General features: G+C 45.1%; 1 protein-coding gene across 4 annotated transcripts in view; it reads right to left on the bottom strand.

Moving 5' to 3' along the window:
• The window catches only part of EXTL3 (exostosin like glycosyltransferase 3), a 229728-nt gene that overhangs the window by 40948 nt on the left and 166866 nt on the right, over positions 1-21914 (bottom strand). For all 4 annotated transcript variants that reach the window (XM_048845823.2, XM_048845821.2, XM_048845822.2 and 1 more), the window contains one exon: positions 18730-21319. In XM_048845823.2, coding sequence (XP_048701780.1) covers positions 18730-20877 — 2148 coding nt within the window. In that variant the 5' untranslated portion in view covers positions 20878-21319. The remainder of the gene's footprint in view (positions 1-18729; positions 21320-21914) is intronic.

The raw sequence follows: 21914 nt of genomic DNA, 5'->3' as shown, positions 1-21914 counted from the left end.
AAAGTCTGTACAGAATTCTGGGGCCGGCAATGAGCTGACACAAAGCACTCAATAGTATCACTTGACTCTGACCGCTAAGTTTGTTAAGACTGTAAAACTCTTTGGGATCCTCCTTCAGTAAAAGATGTAAGATCTCACTGAAAGGGTTTGAAGAGTCTGGATAGAATGAATAGACTGTTTTCTGCCAGAAAGTCAATTCTCAGTGTATTATCTACTGATGCGGGCTCCCGTATGAAACATTAGGAGAAGGGGACTAGCAAATGTTTACCACGGTTCCTTAATCAGTATTTTATCTTCTGCTTTACGATATTGATGAGGGCAGCAAAAGGAAGGAAGCTATTTCCATCAGCTCAAATATCAGAGGTCAGAGGTCAGAACAGTGCTCCAGATCTTGATCAAATAAATGAGAAAGGCAATTTCACCAATCACACAGCCTCACCTCAGCAAACAACCTATATCAATCAGTCATATTGCTAGACATAGTGGAACCAGCTTATAACGAACAGGGGTACGAGTCCCATGTTGTTCAATGCATCTCAAGGGATTTTCATCTGGTTAGAGAGAAGATTTTCCTTTGCAGGTCTCACTGCAAGTACAGCTCCTAATTTACCCATTAAGTGTTGCCCTCCAAACACCTCCTGCTCCTCCATTCAAACAGACAGATAGGGAGAGCAGCAGAAGACCTTGCTCGGACCTATGGAACTATGGAGTTGCAGTGGGGTGCGTCTACGTTTTTCCCAGATTAAGTTGACCTGGAGGCTTTTAATATTAACTGGGGGGCAAGGTGGGTGAGGTAGTATCTTTTATTGGACCAATTTCCATTGGTGAAAGACAAGCTTTGGAGCTGCAGAGAGCTCTTCTTCAGGTTTGGGTCTACTGAGACCTGAAGAAGAGTTCTGTGTAGCTCCAAAGCTTGTCTCTTTCTTCAACAGATGTTGGTCCAGTAAAACATTCTCTCACCCATCTTGTCGTTCTAATACCCTGGGACCAACACATCTACAACAATACTGCAAATATTAACTGGGACATTTAAACATTTTTTGGAATCCACTTTAAAAACGGGAGAACAAATGCCACTTAACATGGGATACGACATTTATCAACAAAGGGGATGATTAAACTGATTAAAATAACTTTGCCACAACACACGGAATGGCTTGGAGCTTAGTACCTCACTGTGCTTGAAACAATGAATCTCACAGTTAAATCAAATACAATTTTATTTGGGGAAAAAAAATCCCTATTGACTAAGAATCATCTCCAGTGCTGAAAAATCCAACCCAGTATTTCCCATGTTTTGAAACCCATCCCCATTCGGTCACCTGAATTCAAAACAGAGAAGAGAAGATCAGTACCTTATTATAAAGGAGTATGGTCCAACTTGCTGAACTGCTGTATTAACTACGTAAGTTAATAAAGCATGTCAAGCCAGTAATATATCAGGTTCCTTCTAACCTCTCTCATCCCAAACTAGTGGAACGTCTACACTGCGGTCAGAGGTGTTGTTGCAGCACATGTGGACAATTCCTAACTAGCCGTCATGTAACAGCAGCAGTGAAGCAGTGCGGGATGTACAAGCCTGTCTGGGACCCTGGGTATGTACTCAACATGCTGCTGCTGCTTCAGTGTTATTGTTATTTGAGCTTGCTAGACCAAAGCCAGCTTGGGCATGTCTACATCAGCCGTAAGGACATCTGTGACTGCAGTGTCGACATACCCTAAAAGACAACACCTTCCCCTTTCTTAACGTTGTCTGAATAGACACCAAACTCTAACAAGGATGGGATTAGGCTCTGCTAGTCTGGAATCTAAATTATTTATAAAACCTAATGACAGTATTAGTCCTTTCAGGTCACAGTTGCTAGAAAGCACCAAAACGCTTTAAAATGTTCTGTATCACACACAGGAAAGATCTTTTACCTAACCTGTTGCCATGTGAACCTGAAAGGATTCAGAGTTCAATTTCCAATAAGCACACAGGAGTCTGAGCCCTTATATGAACCATTTTAATCTGGAAGCCTGACAAGAACAGGCTCACAAGATTTTCCACCTTTCTGCTTTCAGTGAGGCTGGGAATACCATGAGAACGGCCTCTTCCATGGCACTTCCAGAAACCTGGAAGTGCAGAGACAAATATGGGAGGAAACACGGCCTAGCACATAGGGCTGGGCAGGGCAATCGGGGTTATCTATTCCTTGGTCTGTTCCAGATGTGTAGCACGCCCCGGACAAGTCACTTATTGTCTCTTTGCACCAGTCGTTCCATCTGTAAGAGCAGAATGGTATTACTCATCTACCATGACAGTTATGCAGAGATTGGTTGATTAATTCAGAGCTTTGACTATGTCAGATAGAGGATACTTATGATGACTTATTATTCAGAACTGTTGGGATAGGCCGAATTCACAGAAAGCTCAAGTCATACAATGAGAAAACAAAGTGCAGCCCTTGCTTCTGAATCAAGCTACTTAATCACCTCTCTGTTTGTTGATTACATTTTGTGCAGTATGATTCCCTCCTCCCAGGTTAAGGGAAGAAAGGAAGTGAATGTTCCTTTGGGGGAAAAAAGGGACTGCTCTGTATTCACAGGGTGGCAGGAGATTTGTCATGCCTTATCGTTAACAAAAAGAGGAGTACTATTTCAAGAAAAACTGAAGAAAAAAGACATTAATCAAGAACAAGAGGGAGAGCATGTATTTGTCTTCTCAGTGAGGCAAAGACAGATATCACTGGGGTAAGAGAGCCAGAGCCCAGAACGTAAACACTACTATGGCTGTCATGCCACAGTCATTGCTAGCCAGTGTGCAAACAGATCTGGGAAACAAACAACACAAAAGCATCTTCCATCCAAGGATCTCAATGCATTCAACACATTAACTAACCTCCACATAGTCCCAGGAGGCTATCATCAGCCCCATTCTACAGAGGAGTAGACAAAGCACAGGGTGATTAAATCCCTTCACTGGCTTTGAATCAAATTCAAACTCCATATCCTCAACTTCCAGGTGCTACACACCTCTCTGTGCCTCTCTTCTCATCTCCTGCTTGAGCCCTGCTTCTGCTAGTTCCTTTCCCCTTCACATCCCTTTTGTATCTTTCCCAAGTACCTCCCACACGCTCCACTTCTCCGCCCCCTGCCCCAGAAAGTTCTCCCCCATCCTGTATGCCATGCAGGCACCCTCACTTCCTTTAAAAGCGTGGCTTTTATGGAAGGTTTATATAATTTCATCCTAACTATAACCAATGCTCCCAACGCAAACTAACAGCATCAAAAAGCAATGTATGCCATGTTTTTAGTGCACATAAACCTCCCTCCTCCTCCTTTGCCTTGGGGACTGTCCATTTTTCCTTGTCTTCTTTTTTCCTTTTATCCAGCTGGCTGGGGTAGGATCACTCTTTTCCAGGCTTGCCTGTCCAACTTTTACTCCATATCCACTCTGTCCTCCTGTATGTAGTCCACCGTTTTCTTGGCTGTTCTCTTGTTCTCTGCCTGCAAACTCTAGTCTCAAATGCTTTCTTAACAGGATTCCCTTCATCCATCCTTCACAGTACCCAAACCATCTCAGCCTCCTCTGTTGCAGCTTCTCTCTAATGCCACCAATGTTGGTCTCACTGCTAATGACTTCATTCCACACATGGCCCAGCAATGTCACCGCCCTTAATACCCTCAAACATCTTATTTCAATGACTTTAAGTCTTCTCAAGTCTCTCTCTCTGGTTGCCCATGTCTCTGATCTGTACAGAAGAGCTGGTCTTACCATGGTTTTAAATAGTTGTCCCTTAAGTAGCCTCGATGTCTATTTATCAGAAATCACTCCACTTACTTTGGGCCAGACTTCCCTCATGCCCAAAAGCTTTATTTGCAGTTCTCTGTCGATTTCTCCATTTGCCACCAACCACCCCCCAAAGTATTTAAACACAGAGCTGATTTAGGTGCTGGCCCCCAATGTCTTGGTTCCCTGTGAGTCACCCACATAACTCTAGCCTTCTCTTAATTAATTTTGAAGCCATAGTTTGTTAGTTCCCTTTTCGAGGCATCAGCTGTCTGGACTAAAGTTTCCTCACTAATGGCCATTAGTGCAATATTATCTGCGGAGATCAACTTTGTACCACCTTCCATTTGGATTTGCTTACTTATGAAGTCCATCACAATGTTGACTAGTAACAGACTAAGCACTGCTCCCTGGTGGAGCCCAACCTTCACTTCAAAACCTTCTGTTTTGCTAAGAGGCGTCCACACCTGTGTCATGTAATCCTCAGACAAGCCCATCACCATCTGCGCAAGGTCCTCCACTATCTCGCAGAATCGTAGCAGTCGCCTAGGTACTCTGTCGAATGCTCTCTCAACTCAAGGAAGACCCATCCATGCAACAGATTTCTCTCCAGCTTCTTTTCCACTAATTGTCTAGCAATGAACATACCTCTTGTTCTCCCTTTTCCTTTTCTAAAACCCAACTGCTTCTTTCCTAAAATGGGTTCCGGTTTTTGTCAGCTATCTATGATTCTCTCTTCTATTGGACCAACTTCTGTTTGTGAGAGAGGCAAGCTTTCAAGCTACACAGAGCTCTTCTTCAGCTCTGGGAAAGGTAATCTGGGCATCACAGCTAAGTGCAAGATGGAACAGATTGTTTATCACAGAGGTTTTCAAACTTTTTGATCCCCCCATTGAGTTAAAATTTTGGAATGCTCCCCCCCCAATATCTGCCCCTCCCCCCGAGGTTTTCAGGGTGGAGGAAGGCGTGTGCAACGGTCTCTCTGGGGGCGGAGCCAGCGCTGGGCACGGAGGCATTGACACTGACCCACAAGCTGGCTGGCTCGCTGAGGTGAGTCAGAGGGTGGAGGTGGCACTCCTTCCCCGAGCACCCCTGGTGCAGGGCTGGCCCAAGCCACCTGGCATCACCACTTACCTCCCCAAACACTCCTCCGTATCCCCCTAGGAGGGCGCACTCCACAGTTTGTAAAGCTCTAGTTTAGCATAAGTAGTTAGGACATATTCTAAGGGACTGTTCACGGTGAAGTGGCCTGTTAACATCCCTGTAGTCACAGGACTACAAGGGGAGCTTAAATTCCTAACTTTGCTAGACACTAAAAAAAAAAATCAAAAAAAAAATCATGGTCTTAATAAAGACACTGGATTTATGGCTTATTACAACAATCTGTAACCCACAAACCCCCATTTTTGTCCTATGATTACAGGGGTGTTAACAGGCCACTTCACCTTGAATGATCCCTTAGAATATGTGCTAACATGCTAAATTATTTGTTCAATCTTGCATTCAGCAGTGACATTAGTACCATTCCCAGACCTGAACAAGAGCTTGTCTCTCACCAACAGAAGTTGGTCCATTAACAGATATTAACTCACCCATTTGGTCTCTCTAATACCCTGGGATTGACACAGCTACAACATCACTGCATACAACACATGATTCACTCTAACAGTGTCATGGCGTGGGACAGCAACTTAATTCCTCAGTACTTTGAACAGTTGTGTATATCACCTTTTAGTTTGTATATCGCACCCGTATGGTCTTTCTACATTCTCTTGGGATTTTCTTCTCTTTCCAAACTGTATACAGGACTCACATGAGCCAGCATACACCAACCTCTCTCAAGGCTTTGATAATTTCCACTGGGACTTTGTCTGGTCCTGATGCTTTTCCAGATGCCTTCTTCAATAGTGCAGACTTAACATCTCCCTTGACAGGCCATTGAGATCCAGGATCATCAGTTCACACAATACTCATGGCATAGAAAGAGTTCTCCTCAATTAAGTAGGCCCTCGCAATATTCTCGCCATCCGTTATGGACTGTGTCAGGCTGATGATTTCCTAAACAGTTTACATAGTTCATTGCAAACCACCACTCCTACACCATTTCTCCTTCCACTACCACCTGTATAGTCCACCTTACAGCCAGGACTGAGTTCTCAGGCAGCATGTGTGCAGGAGGCCAGAGAGTATATTGGTGTTTCTTCGGACCATCATCTTGGCCAACTCCATACCTTCACTTGGTAAGGACAGCACACCAAGTAGCAACTTGCAAAGAGTTGTTAAGCCTTCGTTTCACAAATCTAAACTTTTGTCTAGTAATTCACCTTTTGGGCTATTCTCCCCAACTCTGTGGAGACAACCGGGCACTGGCCACTGGCAATCCTACTGGCCTGGGGCTGTCCGGGTTGAGACAGATGAACTCCCAGCCGAAGGCTGAACAGCTCTCCCACCATTTGTGAGCGTCCCTGGTGGTGACACATAGGCTGGACTAGCCACCCCTTAAAAGCGCTAACTACTCTTGCTGGTTAAGTGTAAGCTGAAAAGAACAAAGATGCAGTGTGTCACCTAGTGCCATGATCTAGGTCTCTGGCTGGCAAGGCCTGACAAGACCTGCAGCCTCGGAGCTGCTTGCCCCATCTTGGAGTCCTATGCCATTCAGCTGGTTCTCAGGCGTTTTCGCTGGTCTCTCCAGAGCTCCATCACAGTACTTCCACTGCCCAGACCTCGAAATGTTTTCTCTCATCTCAAGAGGGTTTAAATTGGGGTTTTCCTTCTCCTAAGTGACTTGCTGGCCATGGCTAACTGGCCCCACCTGCCCTCAGCAGCCTGGTTTTAAGGCACCAGGCATTTGCCTTTCACCCTCCCTTTCCCTCCCACTTTTTGTTTGGAACATCTCTGCCATGAGAAGGCAAGTAGTAGGAGTTTGATTGTCAGAGGCTGTGTGTTATGCTGGCCATTTGGAACGTTCTTTTTTATAGGGACTGATAGCTCTTCCTCAGGCCCATCCCATGTCATGGCAATCCCGGTAGAAGGTTGTCCATTGCTCCCTGTATTGCATCGTATTTAATCACCTGTGGACAGGGACTGTGTCTTTACACAATGTGTAAAGCACCATTCACACCTCTGGTCTATAACGACTTCCCCACAGAAGTCTGTGGTACAGGTGGGAGGGAACCCAGATATCCCAGACCTGTGCCTTAGCCACAAGACCACCCTGCCTCATAACATGGTTTGGGTGTCACCACACCTGGTTGCAGTAAAAAACACAACAACACAACACAACGAAACAAAACTAGGCAGGCAGAGGAGACTGAAAGAAGATAAGTGGGGAAAGGGAGGGGAGAAAAGATGGAGAAAATGCACACTCATTAGGCCTTTGGTCCACATTCCATTGCACATGTTCACCGAAGGGTGTAAAATGTCCTCTAGCTGTTTAAATATGCATACACACACACGCCTTCTAAAACAGTGCAACATCTGGCAGTGGGTAAACAATGTGGTTTCTGCCCCTACACTGATTCAAGTGTCATTTCCTACAGTGCCTCTCCTGTTCTATAGCAAGCAATTGTGATATATTGTGCACAAGAGCAAAGACTGCTTTTAAAATATAAAGACTATCTAGCCTTTCATACTGGACGCCAGACTGCACATTACTCTCCAGGGACCCGACACTTGCTGCTACTTCCTAAGTACAAACACCAGGCTTCCACATGTGAGAGAATGTCTGGATTTATATGCAAAAACCTGCCATGAAGTCTTCCTTCCCAGTACTCCCTTTGCATCATCTCAGCAATTACTACTTCCCCTCTGGGTTACCGATCCTGTTAGCTGCTGGATCTAGTCAGATTTCTGAGAACCAAACCTACAGTAATATACGTATGTGTGTCTATGCAAAGATATCCAAATAGAGCATACGGCATGCAAGAGAATTAAGTGCTGGTTTTAGGCAGCAGCACTGGGATGCTGAAGGGCATCTGACTTAATGCTCAGTGGATGTATCCCTAAAATGTCAGTGCAGCTTGTTAAATTATCATTGTACATTCATGCCTCACTGCACATTTGCTTAAGCCCTGTAGTGACAAGCACCTGGACTTCTGCCTCTCTGGTAGATTAAGTGTGTGCTTTGTTTCTTTCCTGTCCACCGTGGAGCCTTTAAAAATAAATCAAGACAGTAAACTAATGGGGATTTGAGATGAAGTAATCTGATGTATATGGCAGCACTGTGTTCTCTCGGTGTGCAGCGGATAGTGCTATACACAACAAAGGGACAGACAAATGTAAAGGTAATAATGCTATTCATTTCTAGACTGCCTTTCATCAGATGATCTCAAGGTCTTTACAAACATTTAAGCAAGGACCACACCTCTGCAGAGGTAGGGAGTTGGTATTATCCCCATTTTACAAACGGGTAAAGGAGAGGCACAAATGCGGATCTACTCTGAAATGACAATTTTAAAAAGGCATTGTCTAGTGCCTGTTCTGTACGGGACTCTAGATCAAATGTGCTCAGTTTACAAGCGAAAAGCTAGTTTTCCTAACTACCAGCCCTGCTTGTGCAGCCTGGGACACGTAAGCTGGGCTCTTTCCTTATCACATACTAATAGAAATAATAAGACTTCCGGCCTACGGGCATTATTGCAAAACCACTTTTTGGAATAAAGCTGTACTTTAAGTCACTTGCTCGAGATCTTGCAGGGTGAGAGTGGCAAAGCTGGGAATAAAACTCAAATAACCCTTCAACATCACTGCCCTACCTCAAAGGACTGGAAAGGTACTCTGATATGTTTATACAACCCTCTTTCTTCACACAGTCTACTGGGCTTTGATTGCTCACACATTGAACAAGAAACAGATTTAAATTAGTTTCATTCAGAGGATGGGATCAGCTTTTCCAAAGCATGAGGACAAAAGCCCAGTTTAAGGCCCTGATTGAGCAAAGTACTTAAGCACAAGTCCAACTTTCAGCATGGGAGCAGTCCCAGCAAACTCAATGAGATTACATACATGCTTAAAGTTAGGCATGCATTTAAGTACTTTGCTGAATCAGGGCCTTACTTGGTATTTATGCAAAGCTACAAAGAAGTCCAAAAGGTGATAAACAGTCAAAAATCTGACCTAATAGTGCAATCAAGACTCCCGGAACACTTCTGTCCTTGACTCACTGTGACTAGATGGAGTTAATTTACTTGAAGTTCTTTGCCTCAATTGGCTTATATAACACACTTCATTTTGGTAAGAGTTACTAGTGATGATGTGCAAGCCAGTAAAAACACATCCTTCTCATATCCCCAGTTGACACTGCAGGGCTGGCATCTTACTTGTCAAAGGAGCACATTTGATCTGGAGTCGCTGAAAGATGAACACGGAACCCGACAAGGCCAGTTCTACAGCCATTTTTCCAGAGTAGAGAGAGACTCCACAAGGTGAGGTGAGGGTCTGTCCATGAAAGAAATCATGGCAGTTAAAGAAGTAAAGTTTCACCCCTTCTGTTCTTGGCCGAAATCTGCATCCATCCTTCTTGTACAACATAGGTGGTGGTGTTGCCTATAAGTAATTTGCAAAGCACTTTAATATCCTTGTGGCAGAATGGTGCTGTAGGTATAAAATGTCAGTATTACAACAACGCCACTGCACAGTATGCAGCATTTGCACAGGGATTCTCTGAATAAGAGGTTTGGAAATCTTTCCGCACACTGTTTAAACAAGTGCCACTGCGAGGGTCAACGTGCCCAAGCAAATAGATTTGTCATTGCAGTAACGCCTCTGGATTAGAAATCGTCAGGGGATTATTTCTTTTTAAACTAGCATCTAAAGTGAACAAATTTTCCAGGCTGGCCACTGAGCCAGAGGGAAAAGGGCATTATGTCGCTGGAACTAGATGCACAGATCAAAGCTAGCTACTTATTCTATAACAAAGCTGAGGGAAAGGATTAGTCACTAACAAGCGCTACAGTAGCTGAACGCAGCTGAATTGCTCATAAGTGCCTACAAGTGCACAGAGAAACCCAAGAGGAAGAGGGGAAAACTGAATGCTGCCATGTTAGTATAGCTGCCACTCTACTACGAATAGGACCAGTCTGCACAACGCTGATCCTTCCCGAGAGAGGGAGCAAGAGAGGGGCTGGAAATTCACAAGAAGAGACAGGCGTTAAAAACTATTTATGATCAGGGTATAATCTCAGAGACCGGGTGAGCGATTTACAGAAATATTAGTACATGGGCCTAGAGCGACTCGTCTCAAGGTAAGTGGAACACCCTCCCCAAGCTCATTAGCTTCATTTCACACGTCTCCCATGCTGAGGAACCAGAACGCAACATTCCAGATAGCAGAGGCCGGTGACACAAACTTATTGGAAATTTGATTTATATGAAATTCCCCCAGACCCTGGATTTTAAAGCCAGTCACTAGATCCCTGAATGGGACTTTTTTTAAAAATCTCACTTCCGTCCCACCCCGCTATACGCACTCCCACTCGCACCTGCATTGTACTGTGTCCAGTTTTGGGCCCCACACTGCACGAAGGATGTGGAAAAATTGGAAAACATCCAGCGGAGGGCAACAAAAATGATTAGGGGACTGGAACACATGAGTTATGAGGAGAGGCTGAGGGAACTGGGATTGTTTAGTCTGAGGAAGAGAAGAGTGAGGGGGGATTTGATAGCAGCCTTCAACTACCTGAAAGGGGGTTCCAAAGAGGATGGATCTAGACTGTTTTCAGTGATAGCAGATGACAGAACGAGGAGTAATGGTCTCAAGTTGAAGTGGGGGAGGTTTAGGTTGGATATTAGGAAAAGCTTTTTCACTAGGAGGGTGGTGAAGCACTGGAATGCGTTACCTAGGGAGGTGGTGGAATCTCCTTCCTTGGAAGTTTTTAAGGTCAGGCTTGACAAAGCCCTGTCTGAGACTATTTAATTGGGGATTGGTCCTGCTTTGAGCAGGGGGTTGGACTAGATGACCTCCTGAGGTCCCTTCCAACCCTGATATTCTATGATTCTATAATAGACATCAAACCTCTTTCTATCCCTTGTTTAAATTTAAGTATCTAAACCTTTATTTAAAAAGATTTTGTTTTCCCACAAATTACCACAGTCTGTTTTGTGCTCACCCAAAGCCGCCCGCAACAAAGTACATTTTACCTGCTCCCGCTACTATGGCAGCAGGTCCTATGGGATCCCAGTCCCGCTGCAGGACTCTACCAGTCACTGCTGGGGCACGTGGATAGGTGCTACGCTAAACTGGCTCTGAACAGAGTAAAGGGTTGTAGATATTATCGGTGACCTGACCCAAAATCCACATGTGGTAACACAACCAAAATTCTAGAGGAGCACAGAATGTAGACTGTAAGCTTCAGAGCTTATCTGCATTTTACTCGGTCTCTACAGTGCCCAGAACAATAGAGTTAGAACCTCTAGAAGCCCCCCTAGCTCACCCCACCTCAAAAAACCGTGAGGTTCTACGGCTGCCATCATTGTTTACTCTGCTTGCGTGTTCTGCCCCGCCCTGTGTCTGTCTGGTTTATTTCGATTGTAAGCTTTAGTGGACAGTCCCTGCCCTGAACTCTGTGTTTGTACAGCACCTAGCACAACATGGGCCCATTCTTGGTTGGTCCTTTGGCACTACTATAATAAACATGATTAATACTATTTTAATACATAAATAATAATGTAGGCACCTGGCCAATGGGAATTTGACTGAGTCTAAGCCAGCAGTTTTCAATCTTTTTTCATCTGCGGACCCCTAACAAATTTCAAATGGAGGTGTGGATCCCTTTGGAAATCTTAGGCGTAGTGTGTGGACCCCAGAGGTCCGCGGAGCACAGACTGAAAACCACTGATCTAAGCCTTTCACACAGACCACTAAGCAGCCATCAAATGGTTAGAAAATTACTATTGCTAATGGCCTGGTAAGAATGGGAACTGATAACCAAGAAATGAAAGGTTCTAGCCATCCAAGTACTCCTCTCAAGATACATTGCTGAAGTATTCCCTCACAGAAGATCAGACCAACAGGAGCCAACTCACAATGAACCAGCAATCCAAGTCGGTTTCTAATATTTCACTTTTATTATCTCGCTTTTCAACATAGAATCTAGAGTACATTGGTTTAAGGGCAGATTAATTCTTTTGCACGGAAGGTTAGGATTATCATCATCATCACGTGAACTTGTCTCACTTGGGGATTGCTTCTCTTGAGTAACATCTGGGCAATGTCTTTGTATGTGCCACTCTAAATTTGATGTGGGTATTCCCATCATAACACTCCTGCAATTACCACCTTTACAGGTAGAAATTCTTGGCCTGGTCAAACGAGAAGAATTTCCTCACAGGATTTTTTTTTTTTTTTTAAACCCTACCCATAGCTGCTTGAAGCCTGTCTTCCATTGGAACATGTAGCCTGATGGTCATATCAGTGTATCATGGTCATCAGTGGAAGGGAAACGGAGTTAGGGCCTATGTTTCTGGGGGGACAGTTATCAAGGACACGCCTGAGGGACTAGGTAGGAATAGTCTCAGTTTGGGGCTGGGAATGATTCAGCAATTGGGCCAGCAGTATGGCAAGAGCAATGGATTGTGTTTAGTTGGTTCTACTTGTATAAGCCAATCAGCTCAAAGATTTAATGCAACTGAAAACACTCCAACATTCTTGTAAGATTAAGAATGAAAGAGAAAGTTATTAGTTAAGTACTTGACATTGAAATAAAGGAACCCAAAGAAGTAGCAAAGGACAGAAATAGGCCTTAGAGTTTTTTTCCCCACTAATACTTCTTTGCCTATTCTAACAATAGAAGATTCTACACCATAGAACTGCAAACCTTAAAAAAAAAAATCATCAAGCAATATGCGATAATTCTATTGTGGAAAAAACCTCCTCTGGCGTAATGGGCAGAGGGAAGATGTTCTAGGCCCAGCCAGTCAGGGAGGTGAGGTGACAATGGGGTCATTAGTCAGAGAAGAACTGCTACCGAACCCGAACCCCTTCAGACTGAACTCTTCCCTAGCTCCCTCAGTCCACTCCCTCCCTTCTTTCAGGCCCCCGGAGATTCCCTCCTACAACCCCTGCCCCTACTTCCTTCAGGAGCCCCCCCCAGCATAACAGAATAACTTACCCTGGGGTGGTAGCAGGGAGGAACTTCTGTGCCAGGGACATAAAGCCAGGAACAAAGTGCAGTGGAGCCTTACAGCCGCAAGTTTAAACAAAGGTCCTGTGGTCCACACTTCGCCCGTCTCACCCACCAAGTCTGAGGCCTGAGTTGCTGGCCAATAGCATTCAGACAGAATTGGGAGGAGATGGAGAGGTGAGGGAGGTGTTCTGGGAGTTTTAGTTTCCTTCCATGGGCAGTCCTCTACTTGGCATAAAAGACAGGAGAACTACCAATCCCAGAACCCCTTTCTTTCCCCCTCCTTCCTCTCTTCTCATCTGCTTCAATGGCTTCCTGGAAAGTGTGGTCTCTGCCCTTTCTCTGGAGGCTTGGAACAGAGAGACCCTTCCTCAGCACCTGATTATTGCACCTGTTATTTTGAACCAGCTACCGGTTTTTCTTTTATAGGCTTTGGTTTCAGTTTGGGTTCAATGTGAGAGAGGTTTTCAGCTCGGGTTCAGTTCCAGTTCCCTCAAAAAACCTCTCTGAATCAGATCTCAGGTTCAGGTTGACGCCTGGTTTTTATTACTATTTGCAAGGGTTGGGTGAGTGGTCTGTCTTTTTGAGATGGTTTATTTTGTTTCCCTTAACCCCTCAACTGGGTGAAAAGGGCTCTCAGGGAATTGCAAAGCAGGGAAAGTTATTCCTTGCCATTCCCTGCTCACTGTTTAGGGATCCCTCAGAGGGGAGATCCTGAAAGGGGAAGTTGGGAACCTCCTCTACAACCTCGGCAATATTTTGTCCCTAATGACAAATTCTTTTTCTGCGTTAGGGAATCTTTTCAGGATGTGTGCGCACACCCATGCATGTGGGGCATGGGTAGAGTGTGAAAGCTAACTCATCATCAATCTCTCTCTCTCTCTCCAAAGCTCTCCTGTGTTCTTAGCTTCCGTTCCACCTGTAAGAAAAATTATGTACTTGTCCCTGTTTCAGGAGTTAACTGAATGGCATAGAGTGGCTGCACCCTACCTAAAGTCAGAGGAATGATTAGTATCTCCCAATCAAGGAGATCTAATTTGACTGTGTTTATTTTTTCCCATAGCAGAGAAATAGCAGTTGCACTCTCTGTGGCTAAGTGCAACCTGACATGGTGTTAAAAATTGTGGCAAGATTAAGAACATAAGATTAACAACATAAGAACATAAAAATGGCCATACTGGGTCAGACCAAAGGTCCATCCAGCCCAGTATCCTGTCTACTGACAATAGCCAATGCCAGGCGCCCCAGAGGGAGTGAACCTAACAGGTAATGATCTACTGATCTCTCTCCTGCCATCCATCTCCACCCTCTGACAAACAGAGGATAATGCAATAGAGCTGAATCAGTGCTGATGGCTGCCAGAAAGGTTTAATCCCTCTTGCAAACTAGGCTTTAGCCAAATGAATCAGACAATTTTGCTGGATAACTCCTAATGCTAGAGACAGCATGATACTCAGGGCTGGGAAAACACTGCAGAAAGATGTTTGAATATGATCAAATTTTTAGATGCATTTGCCTTGGCAAATTCATACCCCTCCAAGTTCACTTTCAATGAAAATTCTGCTAATTCACAGTTCTACTCATACAAATACTTGAAGGAAGTATATTTTACACTCACATACATGAGAATTCTTACATGGTATTTTTACATGGGATGGGGAACTATTTTGCCATGAGAGAGGGCTCAATCTCTCCGAAGTCCCCACCACAGGCCTGGCACAGACACACTTAAATTACATGGGGATCTGATCACATCCTTTCCAAATGGGAACATACATGCACACTCCCTCCCCCCCACTCTCTATGAATGAGACTAGGTAAAATATAATTTCAGCTCTGCACACAGCCTACAGACCTCAGAGTACCCTGATTTTTCTAGGAATGTTGCTTCAGGCATGGAATATATGGCTCAGAGAGAAAGGAAGAGGTTTAAAAGTAAAATGTGTTTCCTAACTTTGTTTGCCTTCTCCCTCTCCATGAAAGATTCAAAGCCCCAGAGGCTTCTTCAAGCCTTGCTCTTGATTGTAAATTACACTCCATTGGGAAACAGAAATTATACCACGTGACTTTGTGAGACCAACCACAATTAAGCAGCGCAGCCCAAATACCAATCATCAAACACTCAATGAACTGTCTGTGATCAAACCATACAGGGGAAAAAATGACAGAATAAATTCAAGGACATGGCAACTTCTCCTAGGTATTCTGCAAGCAGAAAATATCACAACAAATTATTCACCGTAAATTATTTACTCTGCCCTAGCAGCACGACTGGTGAACTTTTGGGATCATCTGGGAGGGAAGGACTTCTCGACCAACTGTGACAAAACACAACATGGAAGCAAACATTACTAATTCTCTGCACTGGATGCACAGGTTTCAGGATCCTTTCCTTCATCCTGTAATATGTGCTGACCCATTGGCTTGTCGTTCAAGGTTATCAGTGGCTAGACTTTCAGCCCAGAATATACTAATCATGCTGCATTCTGTCTCATTACACTGTAATTTACTTTACTTCAATAGCCTTCTGGTTTTAGGTGCTTTGATCAGTGATCGCTTTAGCACAGCTGTATTATTGCTCTGTTCCTAGCAGTCATACAGTGCTAGTAATTGCTTGCATTGGAAGAGAGAAATGTTAAAAACCACAATTTTCTACGTGTAATTTAAATTAAGGCCAATTCTTGGCTCTCTGAATTTACTGGGCTATATGCTCAATAGACCACAGTAAAGACATTCTACGCTGCTTCATAATCTGAATATCCAATATTCTTGGATATTCTTCTCTTGTAAAGGGTTGAACTGTACAGCTTGAAAGGTTCTCCCCTCCTCCTCCACCTTTCACTTCTGTGATTCAATTCCAGCTAGCTGGCTGGGTTTATGCTCTTATTTCATTAGCCCCACAGAAGAAGGGGGATTTTATAAAGCTAACTACTATGACAGACTCCCAATGCGAGTTAAATATGAAGTCAGGAAACAGACTGGCTAAGAAGTTCAAAAATATTCTTCTAATTTATGGCCTCCTCCTGCAAAGACTTAGGCTACGTCTACACTTAAACTGCTACAGCGGCACTGTGTCATCATTGCAGCTGCAGTGATTCAGCGTAGCCACTTACTACCGCAACAAGAAGGGTTCTCCTGTCCCTGTAGTTCATCCACCTCCCCGACAGGTGGTAACTACAATGACGGAAGAATTTTTCCATTGACCTAGCACCGTCTTCCCCAGGGGATTTTCACACCCCTGAGTGATGTTGCTGGGTTGATTTAACTTTTTAGCGTAGACCTGGCCTTACACACGTACTTAAGTTTACACACTATTAGGAGTCCCATTGACTTTCAATGAGACTTAAGGCTCGTGTACGTGAACAATTGATATGTGGCAAGCTGGGGTGTGAATCTACCTCACATTAGCCTGCATGAACTGACTGCCCATGTGGACCCTGCTGATGCTCCTTAATAGTTTGTTAGTGGGCTCTGATCTAGTCCTCTTTGAAACGACTACATCAAAGCATATTAAACTGTTAATGCACATCAGCAGGGTTCACATGGGCAGTCAGTTCGTGCAGGCTAATGTGGGGTAGATTCACACCCCAGCTTGCCACATATCAATTGTTGCAGTCTATGGCAAGCTAGTGTGGGGTAGATTCACGCCCCAGCTCTCTGCAAACTAAGGCTTTTTCTACACTGGACTTTCATTGGTAAAACTTTTGCCGTTCCGGGGTGCGAAACCCCCCCACCGAACAACAAAAGTTTTACTGATGAAAAGTACCGGTGTGAACAGAGCTTTGTCGGCGGGAAAGCTCTCCTGACAACAAAGCTACCACCGCTCGTTGAGGGTGGAATTGGTTTTTTGTCGGCGGGAGAACTCTCTCCCGCCGACAAAGAGCAGCTACGCTGCATGCCCTTTAGTGGCATGGCTGTGTCGCTAAAAGGTGCGTAGTATAGATGTAAATGTTCCTGTAGACAAGCCTTCAGGCACCTAAGTATATATGGTATATTTTCTAAAAGGATTTATGACCTTATAAAGATCTTACTCCTTAGATCAGAGGTCTCCAACCTTTTTACACCCAAGATCACTTTTTGAATTTAAGGGCAACCCAGGATCTACCCCGCCCCTTCCCCGAGGCCCCTCCCCTCCCTGCTCACTCCATCGCCCTCTCTCTCCCACCCTCACTCACTTTCACCGGGCTGGGATAGGGCGTTGGGGTTCTGGAGGGGGTGAGGGGTGCAAGCTCTAGGAGGGAGTTTCGGTGCAGGAGGGGGCTATGGGCTGAGACAGGGGATTGGGGTGCGGAAGGGGGTGTGGGCTCTGGGAGGGGGGTCAGGGCTGGGGCTTGGGGTGCAGGAGGGGGTTCAGGGTGCAGAAGGGGGTATGGAGTGCTGGCTCTGGGAGGGGGCTCAGGATTGGGGTGCGGCCTCCCGCCGGGCAGCACTTACCTCCAGAGGCTCCCGGTCGGCGACGGGTGTAGCGAGGCTAAGGCAGGCTCCCTGCTTATCCCAGCCCCACACTGCTCCCAGAACGGACCAATATGTCCCTGCGGCCTCTGGGAGCGGGGAGGCACGTGGCTCAGCACGCTGCCCCTCTCTGCAAGCACCATCCCCACAGTTCTCCCAGCCAATGGGAGCTGCGGGGGTGGTGCTTGCGGGCAGGAGCAGTGCGTGGAGGGAGACCCCTGCTCTCCTGGCTGCGCTGCCACTTCCGCGAGTGGCATGGGGCTGGGTTAGGCAGGGAGTCTGCCGTAGCAGCAGCCACGCTGTACTGCCAGAGATCACGATTGACTGGGAGATCCTCTAGGATCTACCAGTCAATCGCGATCGACCACTTGGTGACCACTGCCTTAGACTGTAAATCTGTCACACCAGGATCCCTGTCCTCTAATGGTCTGTAAAGTGCAAGCAGGCCTCTGGCACTACATCAATAATAAATAAAATAATATTTGCAAGGAGAGAAAAATGGCAAGAATAATATAGAAAAGAGGTTGATCCGGAGAAAAACATTTTTTCTTTCACAAATGACACCCATTAGCAAGTCAGAAGAGAAAATCCGCCCCACCCCCCACTGTCCAACTATGAAAGGGTTAACACTTTTTAAGCAGAACTGTTGCAAGAATTTCCCAAAATTCAAGCACTGGAGAGGACTAATGTGAATGTTTATTTTGCAATTATCTGAGCAATCTTCTCTCCTTATTGTGCTTGGACCTTAAAGGTTTTTAAACATATGCAGAAGGATTTATTTGTCAGAAACAATAATAAAATGAAATATTAAAATCAATGAATCTTTTTGCATGCATAATGTCCTAATCGCTCTAAAGTGCTATTATATTCAGAACTGCCTTGGCACAAAGAACACATTTAGTTTGTGCATTTAAATGCCATCTTCCTCCTCTTTTTAAAACTTTTGTAAAGCATTAGCCTTTTATTTTTCCTCTAAGCATGACTGGATTCAAACAACAACAGCAGTGATGAACAAACAGCTGGAGCAAAGATCAAAAACAGGAATTTAACTTCAGACTCCAAAATTCCTATTTAGGCTCCTGTATATGCAACTTGTTTTTCCAAAAGGTGCCAAACACCCAGCATCTTCCATTTACTTCAATGGGAGCCACTAGGTGCTCAGCACTTTGGAAAGCAGGTCACTTATTGGGGAGCCTAACTTTAGGCTCTCCTATTCTTGAAAATCCTGGTCCTGACAGCAGTTTGAAGCCCACAGCATAACAACAAACTTCAGCACAATGTTGGATTACTAGGCAGACATGCCAAGTTACAGAACTGATAAAAATGTCTACGTTATTTCCCACTGTAAAAATGTCAAACCAAATTGAGCATTTGGGTATTTCTTACCATGATTGGGACACCGATGTCTGGCCACAAGAGGTCTTCGGAGGGAAGTTTGGGGGAGTTCCACACTACTACAACTTTATTTAAGTAAGGGAGTCCATTGAGTCTCTCTAGGGAGTTCATTAACACTTCCTCCCGCTCGTAGGTTAACATGACTACTGTGAACTGCTCCCTTGGGACATTGCCACCCAAGGCAGCTTGGAACTCTTTCCCAGAACCACCTGCTCCTCCTCCAATTGGTCGAAATCCAGTCCCAGACCCAAGAAACTTAGCTTCTGAAGGTAAAACGGGATCAAAGGGTGTGTGTGGAAAGAGATGGAAAGGCCCTGGAGCTGAATTCCAATTCCTGTAGATATCCATTGCTGTGAGAGTAAAATTGCGAAGGTATTTGGGAGATGCATAGGGTGGTTCTGTTTCCACAGGCCCCAAGTCTAAGTCACCATTGTCTGCCATGTTGGGGTCAGTACCAGCAGCTTTGCCAGAGCGGTGAGGAATCTCCACGGCAGTTTCTTCTCGAATAGGAGCAGCCGGGATTTGAATTCGAGTCCTTATGATGGCTAAGACTGTGCTGAACACGTTGTCAGAGGTGGAGAAGTAGGTCTCCCACAAGAAGCGGCCCTGCCTCCTCATGGTAAGGAGATCGTTGTCAGAAATGCTTCTCAGAAGAAAGTGCACTTCTGTGATACGTGGCTTTGGTATGATTAAGGCTGCCTCATTCCACCGGATCACATCATGATAGGGCAGCTGAACTTGCTCTCCAAGAATCACTGGGATGGCTCCGACTTCCAGAGCCTCAAAGAGTCTCATAGCACACCCAGCAGAGATCAATAGATGGGTGTCCCCTGGTGTGATTATCAGTGCAAAAGTAGATAGCTTCAGTAGCTCTAATCTGTCATCCCTTTCTCCACAAAGTGCCCACTCAGTGGGCAGACTTGCCTTAGGCTGGTTCTTACAAGTGAATTCCACCAAGACAAAGTCCAACTTACTGTCTTGGACAGCCTTCAAGGTGGTAATGATCCGATCATCATAGTCAGCTGGGGCATTGCCTTCGATTTCCTCTTCAAACGAACGAACCTCTTGCAAGCTGGATCGAAGAGACTCTATTTTCTCTCCCTGGAAACTGAATAGGTACTTTCGCTTTACTGGCACCTGGGGTGGAATCTCTAGGAAGTTGGGTTCGGACATTGCATGGACTAGAGGCGATACCACAATATCAAAGCCTGGCCGATACTGTACATCATAAAAGGTGGATTGGGCAATCATGGCACGCCCTGTGCTGATGTTATAGATAAAGTTCTGAGTTTCCGATTTCCTCGATAAATTAATGATGAGATGGTTGTGTCCATCAGTCCTCCAATATGGCAAAGAGTGCAACTGTTGCTCCAGTTCAGTAGGTTTTGGCATTATGGGCTCTTGCATTTCCCCCACTAAAATTATATACACACAAGCAATGTTTGCATTTTCAGTAACATAAACATTAGTTCTGACGGTTGCCTCAAAGGCTTGCTTAATTAAAGGGTCTAAGGAGCTACCAAAAGGGTACTGATCACTGTTGTAGACATACACTGGGAAGCCAGACGTCAGTGGGCAGCGTGAGTAGTCAAAGCAGTTGTACAGCCTGCAGTTCCTGTTGGATTTTGGCAAAGGCAAGTTAGCTTCATCTTTGTCTGGCAGCAGCCGGATTGGCAAGGAGAGCTTTGGCTGGTTCTGAGCCATCAGTTCTTTGTAGGAATGCTCAGTCTGGCTGATGACATTCTTCAGCTGCAGGAGATCCTGCTTGGCGTTTTCTATGCTCTTCTTGCAGGCTTCGATTTTCAGGTTCAACTTGGCGATCTCGCTGTTGAGCTCCTGTCGCTTGGCCTCCAGCTGGAGCAGCTCCTCACTGACTGACTCACGGATGCGGCACAGGTCCTGGACATGCTTCACCTCACACAGCTCATTTCCGGTGCGGGGGCCGAAGATGCGCTTGCCAGCATCATCCGCGTCATCAATGGTGGTCAAGTAGTAGTGGGCGATGAGGGGGAAGAAGACGAGGATGATGAACAGGGTAAAGCTAAGCCAGGTGAGCCGGATCCGACTGGACCATCGTAACACCCAGGGTTGGCCGCCATTCCCCACTCCCCCATTCCGCAACATGGTATACCCAGTCATGAGTCTGAGAATCGGTGCGCGCCCAATCACGTTGGATCAGTAGCCATAACCAAAACAGTTTTTATTAGCAAGTCTCTAAAAGAAAAGATTATTGTGCCTGCTTAATAAGGGGCCAGTAGAATGGAAATTTCATCTTCTTGTCGTGACGATGGCTGCCTCCAGCCTTTTTGTTTCAAATGCAACTTTTGGCCCAATTAGAATCAATCACCGACCTTCTCCTTTTGTCGCTGGTTAACTGGCTGTTGCTAGTCGTGTTGTGGTGTTGTCATGGCGACAAAAACACAATGGGATCAAGTTGACCTCTTACCGCTGCTCTTGACATCCTGCATTACCATCCAATGAATATGGAGAATCAACAGCCATAGTTGAAAACAAGCTGGAAGAGTCTTGGATAAGCATCAGTCTCTGTCATCACCTCTGCGCTGCTGATACTCTGCCATGCCTACAAGAGAGCAACAGCGTCAGACGAGGCAAAAATGACACTTTACTAAGCTATAAAACGATAAAGACATTTACTAAAAGCAGCTGTACAGTCAAAATCATCAGCATTCTGATTCACTATTACTTGTCTAACACCTTCCTGTGTAGTACTTACAAACCTGAGGAACTGACAGGATTCATGAGACATGCACAGCTTTCTGCAGGGCAGTTCTATCAAAGGACTTGATAAAAGCTGTGTGGTCTAGCAGTCAGAACAGAGAATAGCAGTCAATAAATCATATTTTCTATTCCTGCCTCTGCCATTGATGCACTGTGACACGCTGGACAAGTCACTAAACTTTGCATGCCTCAGTTTCCCCACCTGTAAAATGGATATGTTTTTGGCATGTTGTGATCCTTAGATAAATGGCACTATAAAATTACAAATTATTACTATTACTACATATTAGAGTCGAAATACCCCATTCTCATCTTGGGCCCCATCTGAATTAAAAACTGATCATGTTATACAATTGCATGAAGGATTTGCAATTTGGACAAGCAACACTCAGGGGGACTGTGGGGGGGGCGGGATGGGGGGCAGGGAGGAACTAGCT

This window comes from Caretta caretta, chromosome 3 (genome assembly GCF_965140235.1).
Source record: "Caretta caretta isolate rCarCar2 chromosome 3, rCarCar1.hap1, whole genome shotgun sequence".
Taxonomy (NCBI): domain Eukaryota; kingdom Metazoa; phylum Chordata; order Testudines; family Cheloniidae; genus Caretta; species Caretta caretta.
Note: the sequence above shows the minus strand (reverse complement) of the source record. Positions and strands in the feature narration are given on the sequence as shown.